Source organism: Crocodylus siamensis, chromosome 12, assembly GCF_052110815.1.
Source record: "Crocodylus siamensis isolate JL-2025a chromosome 12, ASM5211081v1, whole genome shotgun sequence".
Taxonomy (NCBI): Eukaryota; Metazoa; Chordata; order Crocodylia; family Crocodylidae; genus Crocodylus; species Crocodylus siamensis.
Window position 1 is genome coordinate 45,581,296 of NC_143406.1, and position 20,857 is coordinate 45,602,152.

At 51.4% G+C, this 20,857-nt stretch overlaps 2 protein-coding genes across 9 annotated transcripts in view; one reads left to right on the forward strand and one right to left on the reverse strand.

Annotated features, from left to right (window-relative positions):
* Positions 1-11,352, forward strand: part of MPRIP (myosin phosphatase Rho interacting protein) — a 127,933-nt gene extending 116,581 nt beyond the window's left edge. For 5 of the 8 annotated variants that reach the window (XM_090024175.1, XM_090024167.1, XM_090024168.1 and 2 more), the window contains 8 exons: positions 12-159; positions 817-934; positions 1,614-1,773; positions 2,021-2,140; positions 2,792-2,878; positions 3,608-3,770; positions 4,423-4,508; positions 8,002-11,352. In XM_090024175.1, coding sequence (XP_089880301.1) covers positions 12-159; positions 817-934; positions 1,614-1,773; positions 2,021-2,140; positions 2,792-2,878; positions 3,608-3,770; positions 4,423-4,508; positions 8,002-8,073 — 954 coding nt within the window. In that variant the 3' untranslated portion in view covers positions 8,074-11,352. Of the gene's footprint in view, positions 1-11; positions 160-816; positions 935-1,613; positions 1,774-2,020; positions 2,141-2,791; positions 2,879-3,607; positions 3,771-4,422; positions 4,509-5,759; positions 5,826-8,001 lie in introns of all 8 variants that reach the window. The other 3 variants (XM_090024169.1, XM_090024174.1, XM_090024171.1) reach the window with 2 other exon arrangements.
* Positions 11,353-14,337: 2,985 nt separating this feature from the next.
* On the reverse strand, positions 14,338-20,830 carry PLD6 (phospholipase D family member 6). The gene is made up of 2 exons (XM_090024177.1): positions 20,207-20,830; positions 14,338-19,699 (listed from the first exon to the last, which is right to left on the reverse strand). Exons 1-2 carry the CDS (start codon positions 20,763-20,765, stop codon positions 19,452-19,454), a joined length of 807 nt encoding a protein of 268 aa, XP_089880303.1. The 5' UTR covers positions 20,766-20,830; the 3' UTR covers positions 14,338-19,451.
* Positions 20,831-20,857: the final 27 nt, after the last annotated feature.

The following is a 20,857-nucleotide window of genomic DNA, read 5'->3' on the forward strand; positions in this document are numbered from 1 at the left end:
CTCTGCTCCAGGCAACATGTGAGCGGGGGTTTGCAGCCATGGAGGAAACGCATCAGAAGAAAATCGAGGATCTGCAGAGGCAGCATCAGCGGGAGCTGGAGAAACTGCGGGAGGAAAAGGACCGCCTGCTGGCAGAAGAAACAGCTGCCACCATCTCGGGTAAGGGGCTGGCAGGTTTGTTGTAGTGGAAATGACAGTCCTCTCTGCCTTGTGGAGAGGGTGGAGGGGGGAGTAGCTGTTTCAGGGAGCAGTGGCAGGACAGGCAGGTGGTAGCCTCATCTGTATCAGTCACAAGGAGCCAGCGGGAGAGTGGAGGATGACGTGCGGGTGGAGGGGCATGCTCTCGAAGGGGAGGATCCCCTGGCTAGGCCTGGGTGAGGGAAGAGGGGCCTAGGCCATTTGTGTGAGTGTGGGGGAGCCGTCTCCTGTCTCCTCCCCAGGTCCAATGTGCCTCTGCTTGACTGCAGTGATTCGTTTTCTGCCCTGCTGAAGCCAGGCATTAGTCATTCCTGTGGGTGATTTATTGCTAGTTCCACAATGACTTCATTTGTTGGTGCCATTGGGATGTTAAAACGTCCAAGCCCAGGCTCTGTGTGTGGAGCCTCACAATCAGGAAATCACATGCGAAGCGGACAATTGTTGGACTTCATTAAAAAAGCAGGATTTGCAGAAACCCTTTTCTGCTTGACAGCCGATGCCAGATAATGAAGTGATTGTGAGGCAGTGAGATTACTCACCAAGGTGAGCTGTGTTTGGATGCAGCCGTGAATGTGTCACCTCCTCATGGGGCGCTAATCCTCTTTCCATCCTGCACAGCCATCGAAGCCATGAAGAATGCCCACCGGGAGGAGCTGGAGCGGGAGCTGGAGAAGTCCCAGCGCTCCCAGATCAGCAGTGTCAATGCGGATATCGAGGCCCTGCGGAGGCAGTACCTGTAGGTTTCTCCCTCTCCTTCCGAGCTATGAGAGCTGGTGTATTTTCAGTCCTGTTGGTAGCACAGTCCCAGACCAGAGGAGAGCGACATGGAAGCTTCTCTCCTTAAATCTGAGCATCAGCTCCAGACTCCAGACACTTGTCTGTAGAGCATCCAGCAGTTATGACCAATACGAGAAGCAAAATGCAGTTATCTGATGCCGTTTTGTGCACAGCTCTGGCTTTATTGTTAAGCCAGATGTATTCACACAAGAGAACACTCTCCTTTAGTAGGGCCCAGATCCACTCTTACATGGCAGATAGGAGAGTTAGTGAGCAGCCCAACCAACCATGCTGCCTATGTATAATGCAGAAACAGGCAAATACACCCTTTCCCTGCATGCGCAGAACAGGTGCAATAGATTTCAGCCCCACAAGTCATTTTAAGTAATCAAATGAAGCACCCAGCAGTGTTTCTCCAGTAGAGGTGTCGGCTGTGAGGCAGTTGGAAATCCCCTCTGAGTTTCAGGAGAGAGGGTGGTTCCTTGGTCACAAGATTTTTCCAAAACCCGAGAGCACAGCCTCTTCTGTGAGGCTGGAGTTCTGGCAGCCTAGGCCTGCGGGGGGAAGGGGTGCACCACCTGGATCAGCCTCGGAGAGCAGGCCCAGCTGATGTGTCTCTGGGCTTTGCCTCTCTGCAGGGAGGAGCTGCAGTCAGTCCAGCGGGAACTGGAGGTCCTTTCAGAGCAGTACTCCCAGAAGTGCTTGGAGAACGCGCACCTGGCCCAGGCCCTGGAGGCTGAGAGGCAGGCCCTCCGCCAGTGCCAGCGAGAGAACCAGGAGCTCAACGCGCACAATCAGGTGAGGCATCAACCCCCCGCCCTGCTTGAGAGCTCCTCATGCCTGGTCAGTTAGCTTGGAGAATCAGCGCTGCTGGGCATGGGAGGCCGAGTGCCCAATGGGATGGTGCTGTGCAAGGCAAACAGGGCTGATAAGTGGACCTCTTGGCATGCCTAGGGAACTTCCGAAAATGAGGCTGAGAGATCTCAACCTTTGAAGGGTGCACCTGTTCCCCACTGCTCACATGGTGGTTCTCTTGTTTTCCCAGGAGCTGAATAACCGCCTGGCTGCTGAGATCACGCAGTTACGGACGCTGCTGACTGGGGAGGGCGGGGGAGAGGCTGCTGGCTCACCTCTCACACAGGGCAAGGATGCCTATGAGTTGGAGGTAAATGCTCTGTCCAAAGTAGCAGCTGCTTGGTGCAGGTGTGGCAGCAGCTGCAGAGAGCGGGTTGAGGCTTGGGTGGCCAAAGAGGTCACTGATGGTCACTGGTGCAGGGATCACCCTGTAGGCCCTGGTCTCACTTGGAAATAGCCATTGGTGGGACGGGAAGAGGTTGGGGTGGCCAGGAGCACAATGGGGCCATACACATGGTGGCCCAAGAGCGAGGCAGAGCCAGGACCCTCCTCAGTTCTGCAGTTCCTGTTCTGGTCTTAGCCAAGTCTTCTGACTGCTTCGTTCTCCTCCATCTCCGATGCATAATATGGGAATTGTGCTCAGGGCACAATGTGGCCGCAAGATCCTGGTGGAAGTACAGCATGTGGGTTGATCCAACCACCAGTGGGTGCACCGCGTTATCCTCACCAGCCTCAGGTTTCCCGGGGGGACCTTTTTCCCAGACCCGGCTGCTATCCACAGATTGCCCAGGGATAGGGCCTGTCTGAGAGTATTGGATGAAGCACGTTCTGAACTGAGCCCTGCGGTCCCTACTCAGTTGACACCCAGGTGTGCTCAGCACACCTTTTGTGATGTTTTGGCTGGTGGTGGGAGCCCTTCTGTTTCTGGGTGGAAATACCTGTTCCTTTTTTTTCCCTGCAGGTCCTGTTGCGAGTCAAGGAATCAGAAATACAGTACCTGAAGCAGGAGATCAGCTCCCTTAAGGACGAGTTACAGACAGCTCTGCGGGTAATGCTGGGGGTTGGTGCTGTCACTGTCGCTGTCCATATCCTGCCATCCCTCTGCAGTGGTAGATGGCTTTCAGCAGTTGTGGCTTGCTTATTTAAGATTCACAGCATCATTTAAATATTTTCCTCCCTTAATTGAATCAAATGCTTTGGGTGGGGAAGGGGGAGAGGGGTGGAGGTTATCATTTTAATGCCATAAAGATGCCTCCTGGCAGCATTAAATCTCAGAGATTTGTTTTGGACCCTGTAACAGTCGATCTTAAACTGAGCAAAACAACCTCATTCTAAACATGTAACTGGGTTGGGCTGGTTATGGTGCATTGGCCAAGGCTGGTTCTCATAGTTATAGTAGATCCGTGCCATTTTCAGATTAAAATCAAAAACTGCAAACAATAGTGTCTGCAGCAGGCCCGTTTGCATGTGCTGCTTTCTCCTGGATGGAACTGGAACTGTTCAGCTCTGTGTCCTAGACTGCTGGTAGCCAAAGGAGAGCCCCCTTGACCGCACATGGCAGTAACTGATTTCAGACCAGCGGTCTGAGTTCTCCCCCAGCTCTCACTAGCAGCTCCTTTGTGGTTTGGGGTGCAGCCTAGTGAGAATCGAGAAAGGCCAAATGTCCAGGGCTTTGTTCCAGCTTGCTGCTTCCCTTGTCCTTTAGTCAGCATGTCAGCTGGCTGGCTTCATTTGTCTGCCTTGCTCTGCAGTGACCCTGCTGGGTTTCCTTTGCCAGGAAAAGAAATACGCCAGTGACAAACACAAGGATATCTACACAGAGCTGAGCATCGTGAAGGCCAAGGCAGACTGCGACATCAGCCGGTTGAAAGAGCAGCTAAAGGCAGCCACAGAAGCACTGGGCGAGAAATCCCCCGAGAACACATCTGTGTCGGGATACGGTCAGTCCTGTCTTCTGTTGCCCTGTCCTGACATAAACCGTGTGTGGATGAGGGGGCTGGGAGGGCCAAGCCACACGTTTGGCATCCACCCATGATCCATTCAAGTTGCTGGCAAGGCAGCAGGGGTGACTATGGCTTGGTATGTGCAGAAGGGAGGGCTCAGGAGGTTGATGATGGGAGCAAGAGCAGCTGCCTCCAGTTGCCTAGACTACAGCATAGGCTGGTTGTGATTGAGAAGTGCCTGTGATGGGCCTCTGTGCTGTGATGCATTACTCCCTAGTCTTCCCCCTTCAGGCCCAGGGGCTTTTGCTCCTGGTAGCGGCAGCTCTTCCTTCCAGCCTGGGCAGAGAAGGCTGCCCCTTGCATCTTTTGGAAACGTTTTCTGAGTCATGCTTGGCATGTTCCTTTGCATCAGGGAAGCTGTTTCTTTGTGCAGCCATTGGAGGGAGTGGCCATGCTGGCCCCCTGCACCCCTGTGCCAGGGTGGCTCTGCAGGGCAGCAGTGTCATGCTCAGCAGGAGTAAGCACTTCTACTGCGTTGCTTTGCCTCTCTGCCAGCAGCTCTGTCCTCAGCCTCCCTATGATGGGCTCCAGACTTGGCAGCCAGTGGGCTGGGAGCAGCACTTGACTCTGCTCCTTCTGCTCCCTGCAGACATCATGAAATCCAAAAGTAACCCCGATTTCCTGAAGAAAGACAGATCCAGTGTTAGCCGGCAATTAAGGAATATCAGGTCAAAGGTGAGTGTGCATCTCTCCCCTGTGATGCCTGTGCCCCACGTTGCTTTCTAGCAGGGATGTGTGGAAGCCTGCCCCAAGAAATTAAAAAAAACCAAGACTGACTGGTAGGGGGCAAGGAGGAGGGTGTAGGTCAGAACTCCAGTCCCAGTAAGGGACAGGGTGGGAGCGCAGTGCTGCTGTGCATTTGCATCAGCCCACAGCACTCATGGGAACAAGTCCAGTGCCTGCTGAGCAAGGCTTTGACATCATAATGGCCATGCTGCTCCATGTGCAGGTAGGCATTTGGTGCGGTGGCAGGCTGTTTCCCATGCTCCCTGCAAGATCCTGCAGGGCTGGGTCCATTGACTCTGGCTGAGCCTGCAGCCTGCTGAGTCTAGCTACAAACCTGCCTTGGCAGCTTCTACAGCTGCAGTTTGAAGAGCCAGGGTGTGCCTTGCTTTTCCAGCCCGTGGTATTTGCTCCCCATCATAATGCCAAGGTGGTGGGGTGTAACTGCTGTGAGTACATGTAGATACCAGAAAGTGATTGTCCTGATAGACAGCAACGTGGTGTCAATTCCTGCGGCATCTTTAGTCTGTTAGAACCCAGGTGTCTTGGTCCTAAGGAAACTTTTTGATTTACCCGGACAGGTTGGGGCTGCCAGCCCAATGGCTTTCAGTGCTTCATCCTGGCCATTCTGGGCCTCAGGTTTTGTCCCAAATCCTGGTAATGCAGCCCCTGAGCCCCATGTGTGGCCTCTAATCTGTCACAGTCTCACCTTGCTGAGCATTTCCATCATCTCCATGGGGCTGCAGACACCGCATTTGAGTGGGAAGGACACAGGAACTTCGATGTTTGGCATCTCGTTCTGATGTCATAAGTGGTCAGGACAATGCCAGACACAGCAGGACGCTTGGGCTGCACCAATCAAATACATGTCCCCACCACGTGCATTCAGTCTCTGCAGCTTGGGGGGGGCAGCCCCTGGGCATCTCTTAAAGGTGCAGCAGACATGCTAGTGCACAGCACTGGTCTGTTGGTTTCCCTTCTCCACTGCCCCTTGATTTGCTGCTTTTGTCGTCCCCTCCATGTCTTTGTCTGTTTGTCTGGAGCACGCATCTGGGCAAAGGAGACTCCGACCTGAAGACGCCATGGCCTGTACAGATGGGCAGAGGCTGGGAGGGCTGGGAGGGGCCAAGGCCAGGCTTGGAGCGCAAATGCCATTGGGACTGATGTGCTGCTTGTTTTGTGTTTTGCTCTCTCCTCCCACAGTCCGTTATTGAGCAGGTCTCATGGGAAAACTGAAATGAACCAGAGTCCAGGTTCCCTGTCACGTAGGTAAACGAACCCTTCCCCACCACGCAGCGCCGCTCCCCGCGGGGGCCGCCCACACGTGCATGCCCCGCTCACGCCTCCCATAGCCAGCGAGACCCCCTCCTCCTCTTGATTCTGAGATTTGATTCTCCTGGGAGGGCGGGGGAGCCTGGATCACTGTAAAATACAAATTGCCCCATTTGGCTCTTCCCTGAGGGGATCTGTGGCTGTCTCGCCCTCCCACTCTCTCTCTCCCACCCCCACTGACACAGCCATCCAGCAGAAGGGAGGATTTGGACAGCTCTCGGGCACGCTCCCTGGCAAGGTGTGTCGGGGGCGTGGGACTCTGAGTGTGCATGCTGAATGACTATGCATGCCTCTGACTAAACTCACAGCAGCCTGCAGGCTTGCAGGAAGAAGGGAGCCATAGGTTTCTCATGGTCAGGTTGTGGCATGGGTGAAATGATGCCCTCTCCCCCCACGCTGCATCCTAGATGTTGTTTTGAGGACGCCAAGCTCATCCAGCAGAAGAAAGCAGCTCATGACAAAGGAGACAGTTCCAGTGATGCATTTGCCATCACGTGGCAAAGATGCTGAGATTGGAACGGAGCTGGCAGGGAGGAAGTAGTGATAAAAGGAGAGACTGCTGAGGGAATTTGCCAGCCTGGTGTTAATTGGACTGGAGGTGTCTTTATTTCCTTGCCATCCTTTCACTCCAAGCTCTTGGGATAAGAGACTGTTACCTTATTTCAGCAGCGCCTTCCCAAGTGAGGGGTTTGCTTGTCGCTGTCGGCAGTGGAGTCTCATGCACCGCGTTGTCCCCTCCCGTAAAGTGAGAATTCAGAGGTGCAGGCTGGCTGAATGGGCCCTACCTCTGGCCTACTTAGATGCTTGTGCCAGAGAGATGCTCGCTTCTGAACTCCAAATTTCTTTTCTGTCCACTGGAAAGAAAGAGAACTGGAGTGGAACAGAAGTCGCTGTTTCTCTTCCCATTTACAATGGGCTGCTGATTCTCACAGCTCAGGCAGTGAACCCAGACGGGCTAGTTTTCAGGTCCTGCTTTTCATCTGCTTGCCAAAAGCTGTTCTATGTTCCTGACCATGTCAGGGGAGCTTCAGAAAGACCGTGGCCATTGCAGTCCCAACGATCCTGTTCATGGGGAGCTCGGAACCTGCTTGCCCCAGCAACCAGTCGTTAAACCGATCTTAGCTTTGGGCCTATGCTGCTGCGATTGCTCCTGTTAATTTTCTGATGCTGCCCGGTGAGGAGCTGCAGGGAAATGGGAACATTGCCAGGAGCTGCGTGATCGAGATGGTGCAGAAAGCCCCATCTCTCAGAGCTGCTGCATGTTGATTGTAACCGAACATCCAGATCCCAAAACTGCTGAGGAAATTGGCCGTGGCAGTTGGCCACCTGAGACAGCAATACTTTTGCAGTCACTTCTGTCCTGTTCCTCCATGCTTGAGAAGGCTTTCAGTGCCAAGCTCCCAAACACCAGTACGGTGGGCGTGAAGGTAGTCTTTTGCCTCTAGAGATACGGGTTTCACATCTGAAGCGGGTCATGAGTTTGATGTTACTAGATCGTGGGGTAAACAGTTCATGAGATTCCCACCAGCTCGATTTGGTCAGTAGCATCCAGCTGCGGAAGGCGTAGGTTGGGGTCACAGCACAGGGTAGGGACTGCAACACAGTGGTCAGCTGCAGTTTCAGGGCTGCTTGGACAAAGCATACAATGGAGATGGGGCTATAAGCACTTAGTGTGGATTCCCCAGCAGTCAGGGGAGGCCAGCATGCGTCTCCGCTCCAGAGCTGTTTCTCTCGGCAGAGCCCAGCAGGACTGCTTGGACTCCTTGTGCAAGCCAAGGGCTTTGTTGAAGCTGGGCCCACACTCTGCAAGCTGCACGGATTGTTTTATGAGCCAGGCTCCCCAAGCTCGCCGTCCTGTGTGCCTCATTCATTTGCAGCGATTGCCACCCGGGGAACTTCCAATCTCACTCTTTCTAGGTTTGATTCACCAATAATAACATCCCATCGTAGCGTGTTCTCTCTGGCATGCTCCACTAATCTTTCCATTGAGGAGGCCGTCCCCTCCTCCCGTTTCCTTTGCCTCAGCATCCGCACCATCCCTGTGTTTGCCAGATACCTCATTGCTTGGCCTTACTGCTGGGTCTCTGACGCTGTCCCTCTCTTGTCTCCCCAGAGTCTGAAGGAAGGCCTGACGGTGCAAGAACGCCTGAAGCTTTTTGAATCCAGGGACTTGAAGAAAGACTAGCTCTTTTTTTTCCCCTTCCTCCCCTTCCCTGTTCAGCTCGAACACCTGCACCTGGCAGCTCACGGCCACGCAGCACAAGCACTGTTTTGTCTCTTGTTCCTTCCAACCATCCTCGCTGCTGTTGGTCTAGACACTCCTGATCCGACTGGGCATGGGTCTTCCCTGACCCCGAGGGCTCTGTGCCGCCGCCTCCTTCATGAGATGCCTCAGAGACTACAAGGGAGGAGGGGATGGACCTTGGTCCCCTGCTGCTCTTTGTAGAAGAATCCTTCCTTCGCTGAACAACCATTACACTAAGTGTCAGTATTAAGGCTGGGCGCCTGTTGATAAGCTAACTGTCATACCGACTGTGGTGGGATAGGCACAGGGCCTGGGTGGCACAGCCCCGAACTCACTGCATTACTGTTGCTGGATCCTGGGCTCTGTGCACGCCAGGACCCTGACTGTGGAACTAACTTGTCTCTTGCACTTCTGGGGAAAAACCCACAGCAAAAGCAGCAGGAAGAGCAGGTCGGTTTGAGTTGTAAGCAGCCCTTGCAGTCAGGTCTGGGCCTGGGTCACAGCACTGACGGCCACTAGCCCAGCAGAGCAGAGGGAGGGGAGTGTTGGTGGGGCTTCATGCCAGGTTCAGACAGTTGCAGACAGAACGCCCAACATTCGTCTGAAACACAGGCTTCAACAGCACCTGGCCCAAAGGCCTGCTGCCCTCCATGATCCTCCCTCTCTAGTCCCTTGTGCTGTCTGAGCAATGTGCTACAGGATTCAACAGTCCAGATCCAGCCTAGCAGCAGCTGTCTAGCCTCCAACTACTGCCCCTTCTTCCCACCACCCCTGGAAAGTACTAGGGCCCTTCTTCCAGCCTCTGGAGGATGGATGGATGGATGCTGACCACAGCTTTGGCTGTGGAAATGCTCCACTCAGTCCAAATGCTGCCTTCCTTCACTTGGCCCCAGAATCCTGCTCCTCCTGCCTACAAAAGGCAGTAGTTGTGATGCCACTTTGGGGACACATTTTGGAATGAGTCACAAAACTCCCGCATGCTCCCAACCACGGCAGTATTGTGGCCCCTGCCTGCCCCAATGGAAGCTGGCTTAAAACAAATGCATGCCTGTTAAGCCGTAAAGCAGGTGGGAGGGCAGACTGGAAACAGCTGAGGAGACCGAGGGAACCCAGTAGCACAGGTGCAGCCCTGAACCAGGGGGGCTCGGCAGCAAAGCAGCTATTTTGCCAAGACCCCCCTTGCTCTGTCTGCCAAGGACAGACACTAGCTCAGTCACTGCACTTCCAATGACACTCCATGTGCGGCCCCCCCCCCCCCCCCGGTTTCAGGCCTGATTTGACTTGGTATAAGGACCTGTCCAGTGCAGGCCAGGAACTGCATTTAAATGCTGGTCCAGCACTGGGTTTCAACACTGATTTGGCCATCTCGCAGTTTCAGTTGCATCACACCGTGCTTCTAAGAATCTGCACCCTCCTCTAGGGAGCGAAGCTGCTGCCTAGCTTTGAAACTGCAGCGTTTGGCTGGAACTCTGTTTTCATAGGCTGTGCTGATTTCTGGCCTAAGGCTGGTGCTAGAGCTGCTTAAAGCTCTGCTTTCCCAGGGAGGGGAGTTGCTTTTGTGCTGCTAGGCCATGACTGGTGTTTCCCTCCACCCCCTACTTTTGAAGCCACTAGCCAGCCTTGCATCTCTGTTCCATGGTAGGAAATGGGTTCTGTTGTTTCCCCCCCCTGCCTTGGACCCAAGCTGGGCTGCTGTGCTTGTCCGTGCATCTATGAAGGATAGGCAAGGGAGGGCTGAAATGCCCATCCCTCCCTGCCCCCCACTCCCGGGGTGCCATGCTGTGCCTAGGCATGTTGGAGGCAGAGGGATGTGGTGAGATGCTGCATCGAAGGGATAAGAAGCGGGGAGACCATGCCACACTGGGCACTTTCATGACCCTTTCCCCTTCTTACCCCCATGTCCTGTAATAGACTTTTATGTGTTCTCCAGCCAGCCATAGGACCTGACCCGGCCCTTGCTGCTCCCAGAGACTCTGGGGTCAGGCCAGCTGCCCAACCACCTTCCCGGACTAATAGTCGAGTCTAAGAGCTGCTCCTTATGTGCTCACAACCCTGCATGGACCAGCCCCCGTGGCACGCAGCCTTGCCCCTTGTCTACTCCTCTCCTGCAGTGGAGAAGCACAAATTGCTGCCTGTGTTGAGTTCAGCAGGGACCCATAGCTCTTCAGCTCTGGCGCTGAGCCGTGCACGCCCACGCTGAGGTGTACGCATTCTTTAGTACTTGCCGGCCCTAGAACAGACTAGGAGCTTTCCCTACCGCTTCTCGCCAGTGTTTGGGGAAGAGGGACCTCAGGATGGGCTAGTCCTTTTGGATATTTCCACCCGTGTGCCCACCATGCTGTGTGGAGTAGGTGCACCTCGTGGGGCCAGTGGGGCCGTCCGTGCTGTGACAGGCCAGAGCTGAGGCTAGCTACTGCCAGGGAGCTGGGGTGTTCACTTGCTGTGTCCATATACTGTATAAGCCCTTGCGCATGCAGCACAGCCGTTCAGCTGACGCGTACAATAGCCAGCTTGCTCTTTCCATGACCTTTCTATTTGAGCAGCCACCAGAAGAGGAAGTCCTTTTGTTCCTAGGCTCCGTCCCTACCAGTCGGGGTTTGGCGGATGTCTGCTCTGCTCCGTTAGCTTTCCAGCCCTGAATTCTCCTCAGAGGATCGAGCCCATGGGATACAGGCTGGGGTCCTTCAGTGTTGTAACTTCTTCCTCACAAGGTGCACTCAAATGGATTCACTCAACACCTCCAAGCAATGCACTCATCCTGGAGGGTGGTAGGGAGCACTGCTTGCTTCTACGCCAGCTGAGTTGGCTGTAGTGGAGAAGCCACATGTCAACCACTCCTCCCAGTATGGGCTTCTCTCTGCCCTGGGCTATTGCAGTGGCTGCTTTGCTCAGTGAATTTGTTCAGAATCTGCTAACTCGAGTGCAAAATAAAGGTGCATTATGTCCCCCTTTTACAGCTGCACTGCCAATAGCAGGAGGCCACAGGCTGAGGGTGAGGCGGCGGCTATAAACAGGCAGGGCTTGTTGCTATGTGGTACACTTTCACTGAGCCTCAAGTGGATCCTAATGGGGATGATTTTTGGGGGTAGGGGAAACTGAAGTCGCCCTTCCTCTGCTGTACGCTTCATCCCAGGGACTCTCTTCTTGAGACTCAGGCCCTCAGCTTTGCACAGGTACTCTGATTAATGAGTCAGTGGCATCTGTTTGCTTCACTTGGGTTTCTGCTTTTATAATGCTAGAGGAGCTTGGTAATTAGCAGAGCTGTGCAGTCTGTGTTGCCTGGCACCACGAGGTGGCGAGCTGGCTTGGAGGAAGAGTTTGCAGTGTGCTGACTGGCGGTGGGGTGGGCTTCTGGACTATGCAGACTGGGTCAGGTGCTCCAATGGAGGCAATGAGGGAAAACTGAAGTTGATATGGGGACGTTTCCCATCTTTGGACCCAGCAGGTGTAAAAGTGGGCGAGGACAGAGAGAAAGGCAATGCAGGCTAGTGGAAGCACTCAGGTGGTGGATGCTCAGTGCAAGGCAGGCAGGGAGAGAAGTGGAAGCAGCAGCGAGCCAGCCAGGTAGCAAGAGGAAAGGTACTGGAGCAATGGCAGGTCCAAGGCAAGCTCAGAAAGCTTTCTGCTTGTGCTGTCCCATAATAATCCTGGGGCGTGCAGCTGGGTTGGGGGGTGGGTCATTGGGCTTGTTTAGATGCAGGGTCCCAAAACTGCTTAAGGGAAGAGGGTATTTGATTTGATGGTTTCCTTACTCCATTAGGCTTTCCCATGTGTATGCACCCCAAGGAAAAGGCCATATGCACAGAAGTTTTGAATAGGTTGCTTGAGGGAATGTGCAGTTCTTTGTAAATCCAGGACCCTGCAGATGATGGGTAAAGCCCCAGCAGTAACTCTGGCTTAAATGAGCTGGCACTTGCCGTTCAACCTCCCAATGTCTTATTTCCTATTTTATGGCAACCTTCAGTCATCCTGTAACCTGTCTTATTGGGTCGGCTGTAAAAGGATTTGCTCCAAGGTCTGCCAAGACTACCAGAACAGCAGAATCTGAACTTATTGGATCTGTCAGCAAAGGTTTTATTACTGGGAATCTTTAACTAATACATATTGGCCCACCGTTCTGGACTTTTATTCTGCCTTGTAAACCTAACTAGATATGCCGTCCCACAGAGAGGAAACCACAGACAGGATACCGGCTGCAGACAGAAAAAAAGTGTTGCAAACAAGAGAAAGCTAATTTAGAGAGAAATCCACCAGGCAACATGTGGAGGAGCGGGTGGGATCACCCTCTGAGGAATATTCTTAAGCTTCTAGGAATGTCTAACAAGCCAAATAGATGCTTTTCTTGCTGAACTTTGCTGTGTTAAAGTATTTAACACCTGAACAGAGGTCTCTTAAAGTGCAGTTGTGGTGTTCTTATATACTGTCCCTTTTAAGAGCAGTGCGTGTTGAAGCTTGGCCATCTCCAGAAGGGGATTTGGTCCTTTTAAAAATGTCTTTATGCTGTGTGTGGGCCAAGCCCTCTGCTGTCAGGTGGCACAGGGAGCTGGAGGGCAGCTGCACCATCCTATCCGGCTGCAGTGCTCCGGGCTAGAAGGAGCTGAAAAAATCTGCATGGCAAAAGCCACTGTTCCTAGTTAGTTCAAGGAGGACGATGTGGTGGCGCTCAAACACATTTCCTTCCTCCCTTCCTTTGCAACGCTGTCACAAACCTTGCTCCACTTTCCTCCCCGTCTTTGGTTTAGATGTGACAGCTACTTGATGTGACAGCTACTTGACCCTTTCTCAAGCATCAGACAGTGTCTTTTCCTGCACTCCCAAAGGGCCTCCAGGTGCAGTAAACACAGGTCCTAAAACCATCCCATAGAGGTACAGGTCAAAAACATGGTTCAAAGGGAAAAAAGAATCTTGCAGAAGTCTTGGCTGTGTGCAAGGTTCTGTGGTAAGGCCCAGTTCTTCCTGCTGCTTCAGGCTTCATCCTTTCTCCAGAATGAGAGCAAGCAGGGCTCCTCTAAGACCGACTGGGGAGAGGGCAGGAAGAACAGTGAGCAAAATGTCCCCGATTTTTGCCCCAAGATTTCCAAATTCTACTTGCATTTTTCCAGCAGAGCATCTTACACGTGACTTCTCTGGCTGTGGCCAAGGCATCTTCCCTAAGCAATGGGGTGAGTCAGTATCGTAGCTATATTGCTTGAATTGCTCTTAAAGGGCACAGTATATACATTGTGTGAATAGATATATCTAGATACATATCTATATAGATATATCTAGATATATTGCAAGCTGCTGCATTTTACACAATCCTATACTATGAAAGTACTGAAATGTGAGGTCTAGTAAAAAATCAAGTTCAAAGTAAACTGTAGAAACATAGGCTCTTTCTGACTGCTTCCAAAGTTTCATCTTTTGTGGAGTTTTTCTGCCACTTTCCTTTTTGGAAATAATTAGATCCATGTCCTTTTTAACTGTGACCTTTTTCCCCCACTTTGTCCATATAAGAAAGGAAAGAGAAATTTGACTGAATTGCTTCAGAAACAGAACTTTGTGCTGATATGCAGAACAAAAACAAAAAGGTTATTTTTCCACAATAGAAGTTGACTGGAACACATCACAGTCCTGAGCGTTGTGAAACACATCACTCTTGTAGCAGCTATATACTTGATTGGAATTCCACTAGACCTTTGCATTTTTGTGGCTCGTATGCAGTACTTTCTTCATTGTGAATACTTAAGCACATGCACGCTCAGTGTAGCTTGCCTTTCCTTTGTAATTTTTCCATTTTTTAAAAAAAAGCTTTGTTATTCCTCTCTTTAAAATAATTTAAAACCTGTATAGTATTCAAAGCACGCAATGTAAATATTTATTACTCAGAAGTTAGTGGAGGGTTCTTTTTCTGTGACTAAGTTGTGTTTTTGTTTTTTAAATCTTGTTCTAATCCAGATGTCAAATTTGAGGTTGCAAGAGGAGATCTGAGTGTAATATGTTGAACCCCCCCTGTGCCCCTGATAGAATGTTTGGTTTTTGATGACTGTTATAAATATCTTTTAAAACGTCTCTGCTGACCTACACTTTCAGTTTTGAAGACACCTGTCCAAAGAATGTGTACAGTGTTTTGAGAACTGTAACCTTACAGCACTATAAATTGTTTTTTCCATTCAGAGAATTCAGTAATCTTGTGTTCAACAGTGGCATTAACATCCTGTGTAGTAACTACTTTGTGCCTAGAGCATACGCAAGGATCCTTGCACAGTAACTAACATAGGACTGTTGCAGCGAGTGAACAAAGGAGCTTAGGGCTTAGTCTGTGACTGTGTAACTCGTGCAGCAGCAGTGAAGCTACTCTGTTAGGCTGTATGGAATTAAGGGAACTACAGACCTATCTGTCTCCTAGCTGTGCAGTTACGTATTGTACAACAGCATGGAATTTACTGTAACTTACGATATGTAAGGAACTGTCTTAAAATATAACCTTCAGTACAATGTAGTTACTACTGAGTTGCACTTACAATGCGATCCCCTATCACTGTATTACGAAGCGTTTTCTAGGAACGGATGCAAAAATAGTTGCAAGACTGGGGAAGGACACTCAATAGTAACATGGGCTGAAACGAACCAAGCTTTGTCAGCTCGCCCTAGTGCTTTATCCTGCCTCAGCCTGCACTTTATTAGACTACTAGAGGAGGCTGAGGGTGCGGGTGTCCACTAGCCGAAGCCTGACTAGCGAATCGAGTTGGTACTGTCAGAACTAACCCAGCTGGCCACTGACCAGTAATAGTTTACTGCAATCACAAGCAATTGTTTCCTCACTCCTCCCATCTTCCTCGCACCATAATTGTGTGTTCGATGGGACAGGAACACTGACTTTTTGTTTTAATCTAGAGAGAGCAAAATGTGTTGTAAAATACTAGACTTTGGTATGTAGGAAATAGATAAGGAGTCTTAGGCTCTGACCCACATTCACCCTCTTGGGACCTGGAGTTCTGGGGTGACTTGAGATTATGAGAACTCATTTTTCTGAACCGACAGGGGTTTTGGGGATAAGAGGGAGTGGGAGAGGGAAATGTGGTTTTGGGTGATACCTGTGTAACAGTCGCAATGGACACAAGTCCAGATGATGTTCTTCCTCACCCTCATGCTGCCAACACAGCTGGGACTGAAGGTCTGCCTTGGCTCTTGCACACACCTTTGGCCAGCTGCCCAGCCACAACTGGAAGAACCTGAAAAATGCACCCTCCATTACCAACTGAATTGCAAGAGCTTCAGCCCTGGGGTAGATGGAAAGAGAAATCCCAAAGAGCTGTGCCTTATGGTGACACCCTGGAGTCGACTACAAGGTGACTACATTTCTGCAGTGGGGCAAGACTAAGGCAGCCGCCACCTGATCTGCTCCTTGGCTGAGTGGCAGTAACGACAGCAGATAAAGCCCCAAGGAGCATGTTGCTGGTGAATGCTTTTGAGGGTGGCGTACAAATCTGAGTAGACCTGGTGTGGTAAGGAGGGAAAAAGTGGCCGGCCACATGTTCTAAAAACCCAACCACCAGTGCTGCAACTCTGCATGGTGCAAGGCAGGGGGAGGGGGAGGGCTGGAGACTGCACCTGTCTGAGGAGTCGTGTGTTAGACTTGATCCATGTCCTCTTGCAAAGGGGAATGTGTGTTTGTTTGAGGCTTCTGTTTTACTGAGTATGAGCAGGAAATTCTCCCTTTCCTCTCCCTTTGGTTTTATTTCAGTGCTTTTTTTAAAGCCACTGTTCCCAATCAACTGTTCACTGTAATAGAAGTGTCACTTTTATCACAATATTTATTCCTTACAAATCCTGTGTGACATGCTAGGTTCCCATGGATGTAGCTGATCATTTTTATTTTGTAAATATAATTACCTAACTTTACATAAACTATATCGTAATAAACTATTTTTGCACCACCCTTTGCATGCTGCGTAGCGAGGTGTTTGTTTGAACAAGGATGTCTCTATGGAGGGGAAAGCAGAGACAGGAGGATTTGAGCTTCTGAGTTAGCCAAATGCAACATTAGTCTTGCTTCATGATGTGTTTTCCATCCTTAATACACCGTCACATTTCTTAAAACAATGAGCATTGTATTATCTGTTAACAATACATTGACTGGAATGCTCCTGGATGGTGGGCTGCTGGACCATGAGCTTCCCCTTTACTTGGCACACAGAAGCTGTGAATGACTGCTACTTTACCCTTGCAGGTTTACCTCAGTGGGTGTTTTAATCTTTTTGTCTTTCCCACAGCAGTCTCTGTTCCGCAGTGAAACATAAGTAGCATACAGAAATGGTGTGATCTACACTTCAATAAACCCACTAGCCTCCTTTCTGTGTGACACCTCAAAGAATTAACTAGGGCATGTGAAATCTTTCAGCTATGCTATCCCCCAAAAGTAAGGAGTGGGAGAATCTATTTGGTTCCTTCACTGATGTGTTTCATACTGATGCACAAATAGGACTTTCTCAGTCTTTCTTTAGATGTAGATCCTTCTAGCACTTCACACTGAATAGAAAGCAGGTATTTTCTGAGGTTTAAGCAGCCAAGATGCCTACATCGGTAAATCATTCACAGTTTAACCCTCACCTTTCCTCTCCCATAATGCAGTGTTCAGAACAGATGACTGCATTTCACATCATGCTCCCTCTGCTGACAGTGCTGCATCACAGCAGCAGATGAAGTGAACTTGGGTTTAAAAAGCTTGTGCTCTACATATACATATGCACCTTTTATAAACTAACTAAGATATCTACCCTGCCTTATATTGATTAAGCTCAGTTCCAAAAACTATGCTTTCTGGTAAGTACTGATATAACAGTGAAAGCTTTTGAGCACACTATGGTCCTGTACGTCTGGTGAAACACTTAAGGATGCTTATCTTCACTTACAACAGTTAAGTTCAGCTTTGCTATAAAACAGAACAGAAAAGCAAGCAAGAAGAGCAGTTAACACAAGAAAAACCCTTTACTTTTACAACCAGCATCAAGTCAAATCCCCCTGTCATCTCAGACAGAGGCAGGTACCAGGGCAATTAGATTCACTGTTTTATAAATGTTACCTTTCACTTTTACAATCAAATCATTACAATAGTGTTGTGGCAGATGGGGAAGCCTTTACTTTCACGTTACTATTTCAACTGTACGGGTAGATGCAAATAAATTGGGTGAACTGCTATACTACTTATTTATTTTCACACCACAAGAATTCAGGCCAGAAATGAGTAATAGATCATTATTCAAGGGAGCAGCATGGTGGGGGTGGACCCCTGGATATGTAGGGATCAAAAAAAACCTGCATAAAAAGTGGAATAGCACATGCAGGGGCAGTGTGTGCCACTCAAAACCAGAGCCTGAGTGGCCGGAGCTATGCTGCAGCTGCTGGCCAGGCTCTGAGCAGCAGGATTGCTGCTGCTTCAGCTGCAGGCAGCCCCCAGGGGCTCAAGGTCAGGCTGCTGGGGTCAGCCCAGTGCTGGCCCCAGCCTCCTCTACCCCCCACCCAGGGTGACCAACCACATGCATTTCCCAGGGACAACTAACAGGGGCACATCTCCACAACTTGCCTGGACATGGCCATTATGGGTATTTCTTAGGCTCTTCTAATGAGAAATACAGTTGGTTTGCAACAAGTCTAGAACTGTGCAACATGGAATTTTCATTTTCAAAAAATCCAGATGCTATTGTGACAGGTAACATCTGAATTCTATTCAGGTGATGACTTTACAAGGGGGTAAATTAACTTAAATGCTCAGTCCCACCCAAAAAAGGACCCATTGCTCCTGGCACCTAACATGAAGTTGGGGGAGAAGGGTAGGTGCACGGAGAGGCTGGCAATCCCTCCTGGAATTTAAAGTGGTAAAGGCAGTAGCCCTGCATCTAGAAACCAGTCAGGCTGTTTATCTGGAAAGATTACACTTGTCTCTCTGCATATGCAACCTGTCCCCTATACATACTAGGATTTCCTGCTCAGCTCTCCAAGAGGCAGGGATCAAGCCACAGTCAGCCTTGTTCTCAAGATCATGCTTTTAAGGAGCCCTGCTGATCTTGTGGCTCCTGTATCACTTTGGAGGCTACCCTGCACTAGTTGTTTTTTATGCAGAATGGCAAGTACCCTCTCCTGCTCTCCAACCCCTCCAGGGAACTGCCTGAGACTGCTATTCCTAAACTAATAAAAAAGCAAATCTTAACAGCAGTCATGTCACAGGCAAAATACTTATAAAGAATGCATTTTCCATAAGTTTTCTCTGGCCCATTTTAAATGTTAAATATCTAGTGCACTTACCACTAACAATGCCATATACTACAGTCATTCTCTCCACATCACGGCTGTCCAACTTGTGGGCAACATGAAGGGCAGGCTGTAGACCCTGCCCCATGCAGGCAACCCACTATGCTCTCCATCCTGCTCAGCACAGGCAGCCAGGCTCCTCTCAGCTGCAGGCACAGCACCCGCTTCCCCTCCTGGCCATGTGCTGCTCACCTGCAGTGTGTGAAGTCCTAGCCTGCCTTTTGTTGCACACAACACAAGCGGTCCAGTCCCCTCCTGTAAGCACATGCAGTACAGGCAGCCCCTTGCTCCACACCCACATGCAGCTTGGGCTCCCTGCTCCTTCCCCCTGCACTGCCCTGCCAGGAAGCAGAAGCCAGAGGAGGAAGGGGGAGCCCAAAGCAGACGGTTGCAGCTGGCTGGGGGGGGGCAGCTGGGCCAGACCCTGCAGGCCACATGCCAACCTTTGGGGGGCTGCACACGGCCACAGGCCACAAGCTGAACCCTGCTCTACATGAACTATAGCTTTGCCCACAGCCCTCTATATTCTCCTGGTAGGACTCAGAAAGAAGACATGTGTTCTTATGCTACCAGCTTGTGACTCCCTATACCTGCCCCCACAACAATGGCCTGCACAAGGAACGGTATCTGCAATGCCACAAGGAGATAAATGGCTGTTCCACTGCTGAAATACTCAGGATTATTTAAACAGTCCAGACGTACCTTGCTTCCCATCCTGCTCCAGCAAATGTCAGTGAATGAGCCACTACCTTGAACTCCACCAGAGTTGCAACAGACCCTTGCTGTTGTAACACTCACAAAATAATGTATCCAGGATGTTGGGTCATGCACTTTCATTTGGTTCACAATGAACCTGACTCTGAATTCTGCACTCTTGAAGAGAAGTTGAACTATACTGCAGCCCAATGGATGGGAATCTTTGGAAGCTCATAATGTGTTGGTCTTTGTAGCCATAAACTAAATACAGATGAGCTTGCTGCAAAGATGTCACTTGCCAAGGCTTCCTCCAGCTCCAAGGAATGGCTTGATTATTTCTGTTTCTTTCCTTCGGGGAAAAATGTGTAATTGGCTGGATTGTACTCTTCCCAGATCCTTTCGAACTCTGCCAGGAAAGGCTTCACATATTCTGCATCCTCCACAATCAGCACATTCTCGCGGTTGCTCTGAATGGCTTGCGTGGTCCAGTTGAGGGAGCCAGTGATAAGCACCTTCTGGTCCACAATAGCAAATTTGTGATGCATGTAGCCACTCTCCTGGTCGTGGCGCACCTGAATCCCTGCAAACCCAGAAAAAATGTTTTGATGCTTCATCTTCAAGGGGATAACCAAAACCTACAGTGTTTTCCTAACTTGTGAATGAGTGATTGCACACCTGAGTACTAATTCACTTCAAGGACCCGTTAGCGTTTGATGTCCTTTCTCCCCCAACCACCCACAGAATGGAAAACGCCACCTGTGCCACAAGCCCCCGATGCCTGCTACATCACCCATAATATCTTACTTTTCTGTTATCAGGCTAAAGCTGGGAACTCTGATGGCATGACCCACTTTGTTCCAGAAAGCGCCCGTCTCCACAGCTTGATTAACGTGCAAGAATCTGGTTCTTCCAAAGACCAGGGTCAGCCCACCCGGCCAGGCCTCCTCACATCCTGGCTGCCTCCACCTCCCTTCCAGATCCTGCCGCCTCCACCTCCAGGATCCCTCCCAACCCCCTTCCCCCCAGGAATCCCACAGGACCCCCTCTCCCTTTCCCTCAGTCCCGTCTCTACAGACCCCCCGCGCACCGGCCAGACGCAGGCGGCCGATCTGGGAGCCGTTGACCGCCATGTAGTCGGCGTCGGTGACGACGCGCACGCGGACGCCGCGGCGGTGCAGCAGGTGCACGGCGCGGGCGAGCTGCGGGCTGGAGAAGGCGAAGACGCAGAGCTCGAGGGAGCGGCGCGCCGCCAGCAGGCGGCGGAGCAGGCGGCCCAGGGCGCTGTCGCCGTGCGGCAGGGCACAGGGGCAGGGGCAGGACCCGGGGCCGGGCTCCGCCAGCAGCGCCTCGGTACACGTCACCCGCGACGGGAAGAACAGCACCTCGCGCACGGGTCTTCGCCGCCACCACCCGCCGGCCGCCCGCGCCAGCGCCTCCAGGGCCAGCGCCAGCGCCAACCCCAGCGCCGCGCCGCCCGCCCAGCGACACCAGCCCGCGGGGCCCAGGCGCATGGCGCCGCCGGGGAAGCAGGCCGCACGCGCTCGCCGCCAACGGTCTCGAGGCCACGCGCGTCGCTTCTGCGCATGCGCCGGGGAGGTGCCGCACGCGCTGGGTGCCCACGGACTCGACGCCGCGCGCTTACCCATGTACCAATTCCCCCCCCCCCCCCCGCAGGCATTTGCGCATGTGCGACCCTTCTCCCCTTTTGTTCATGGACTTCTGCGCATGTGCTCTCCGC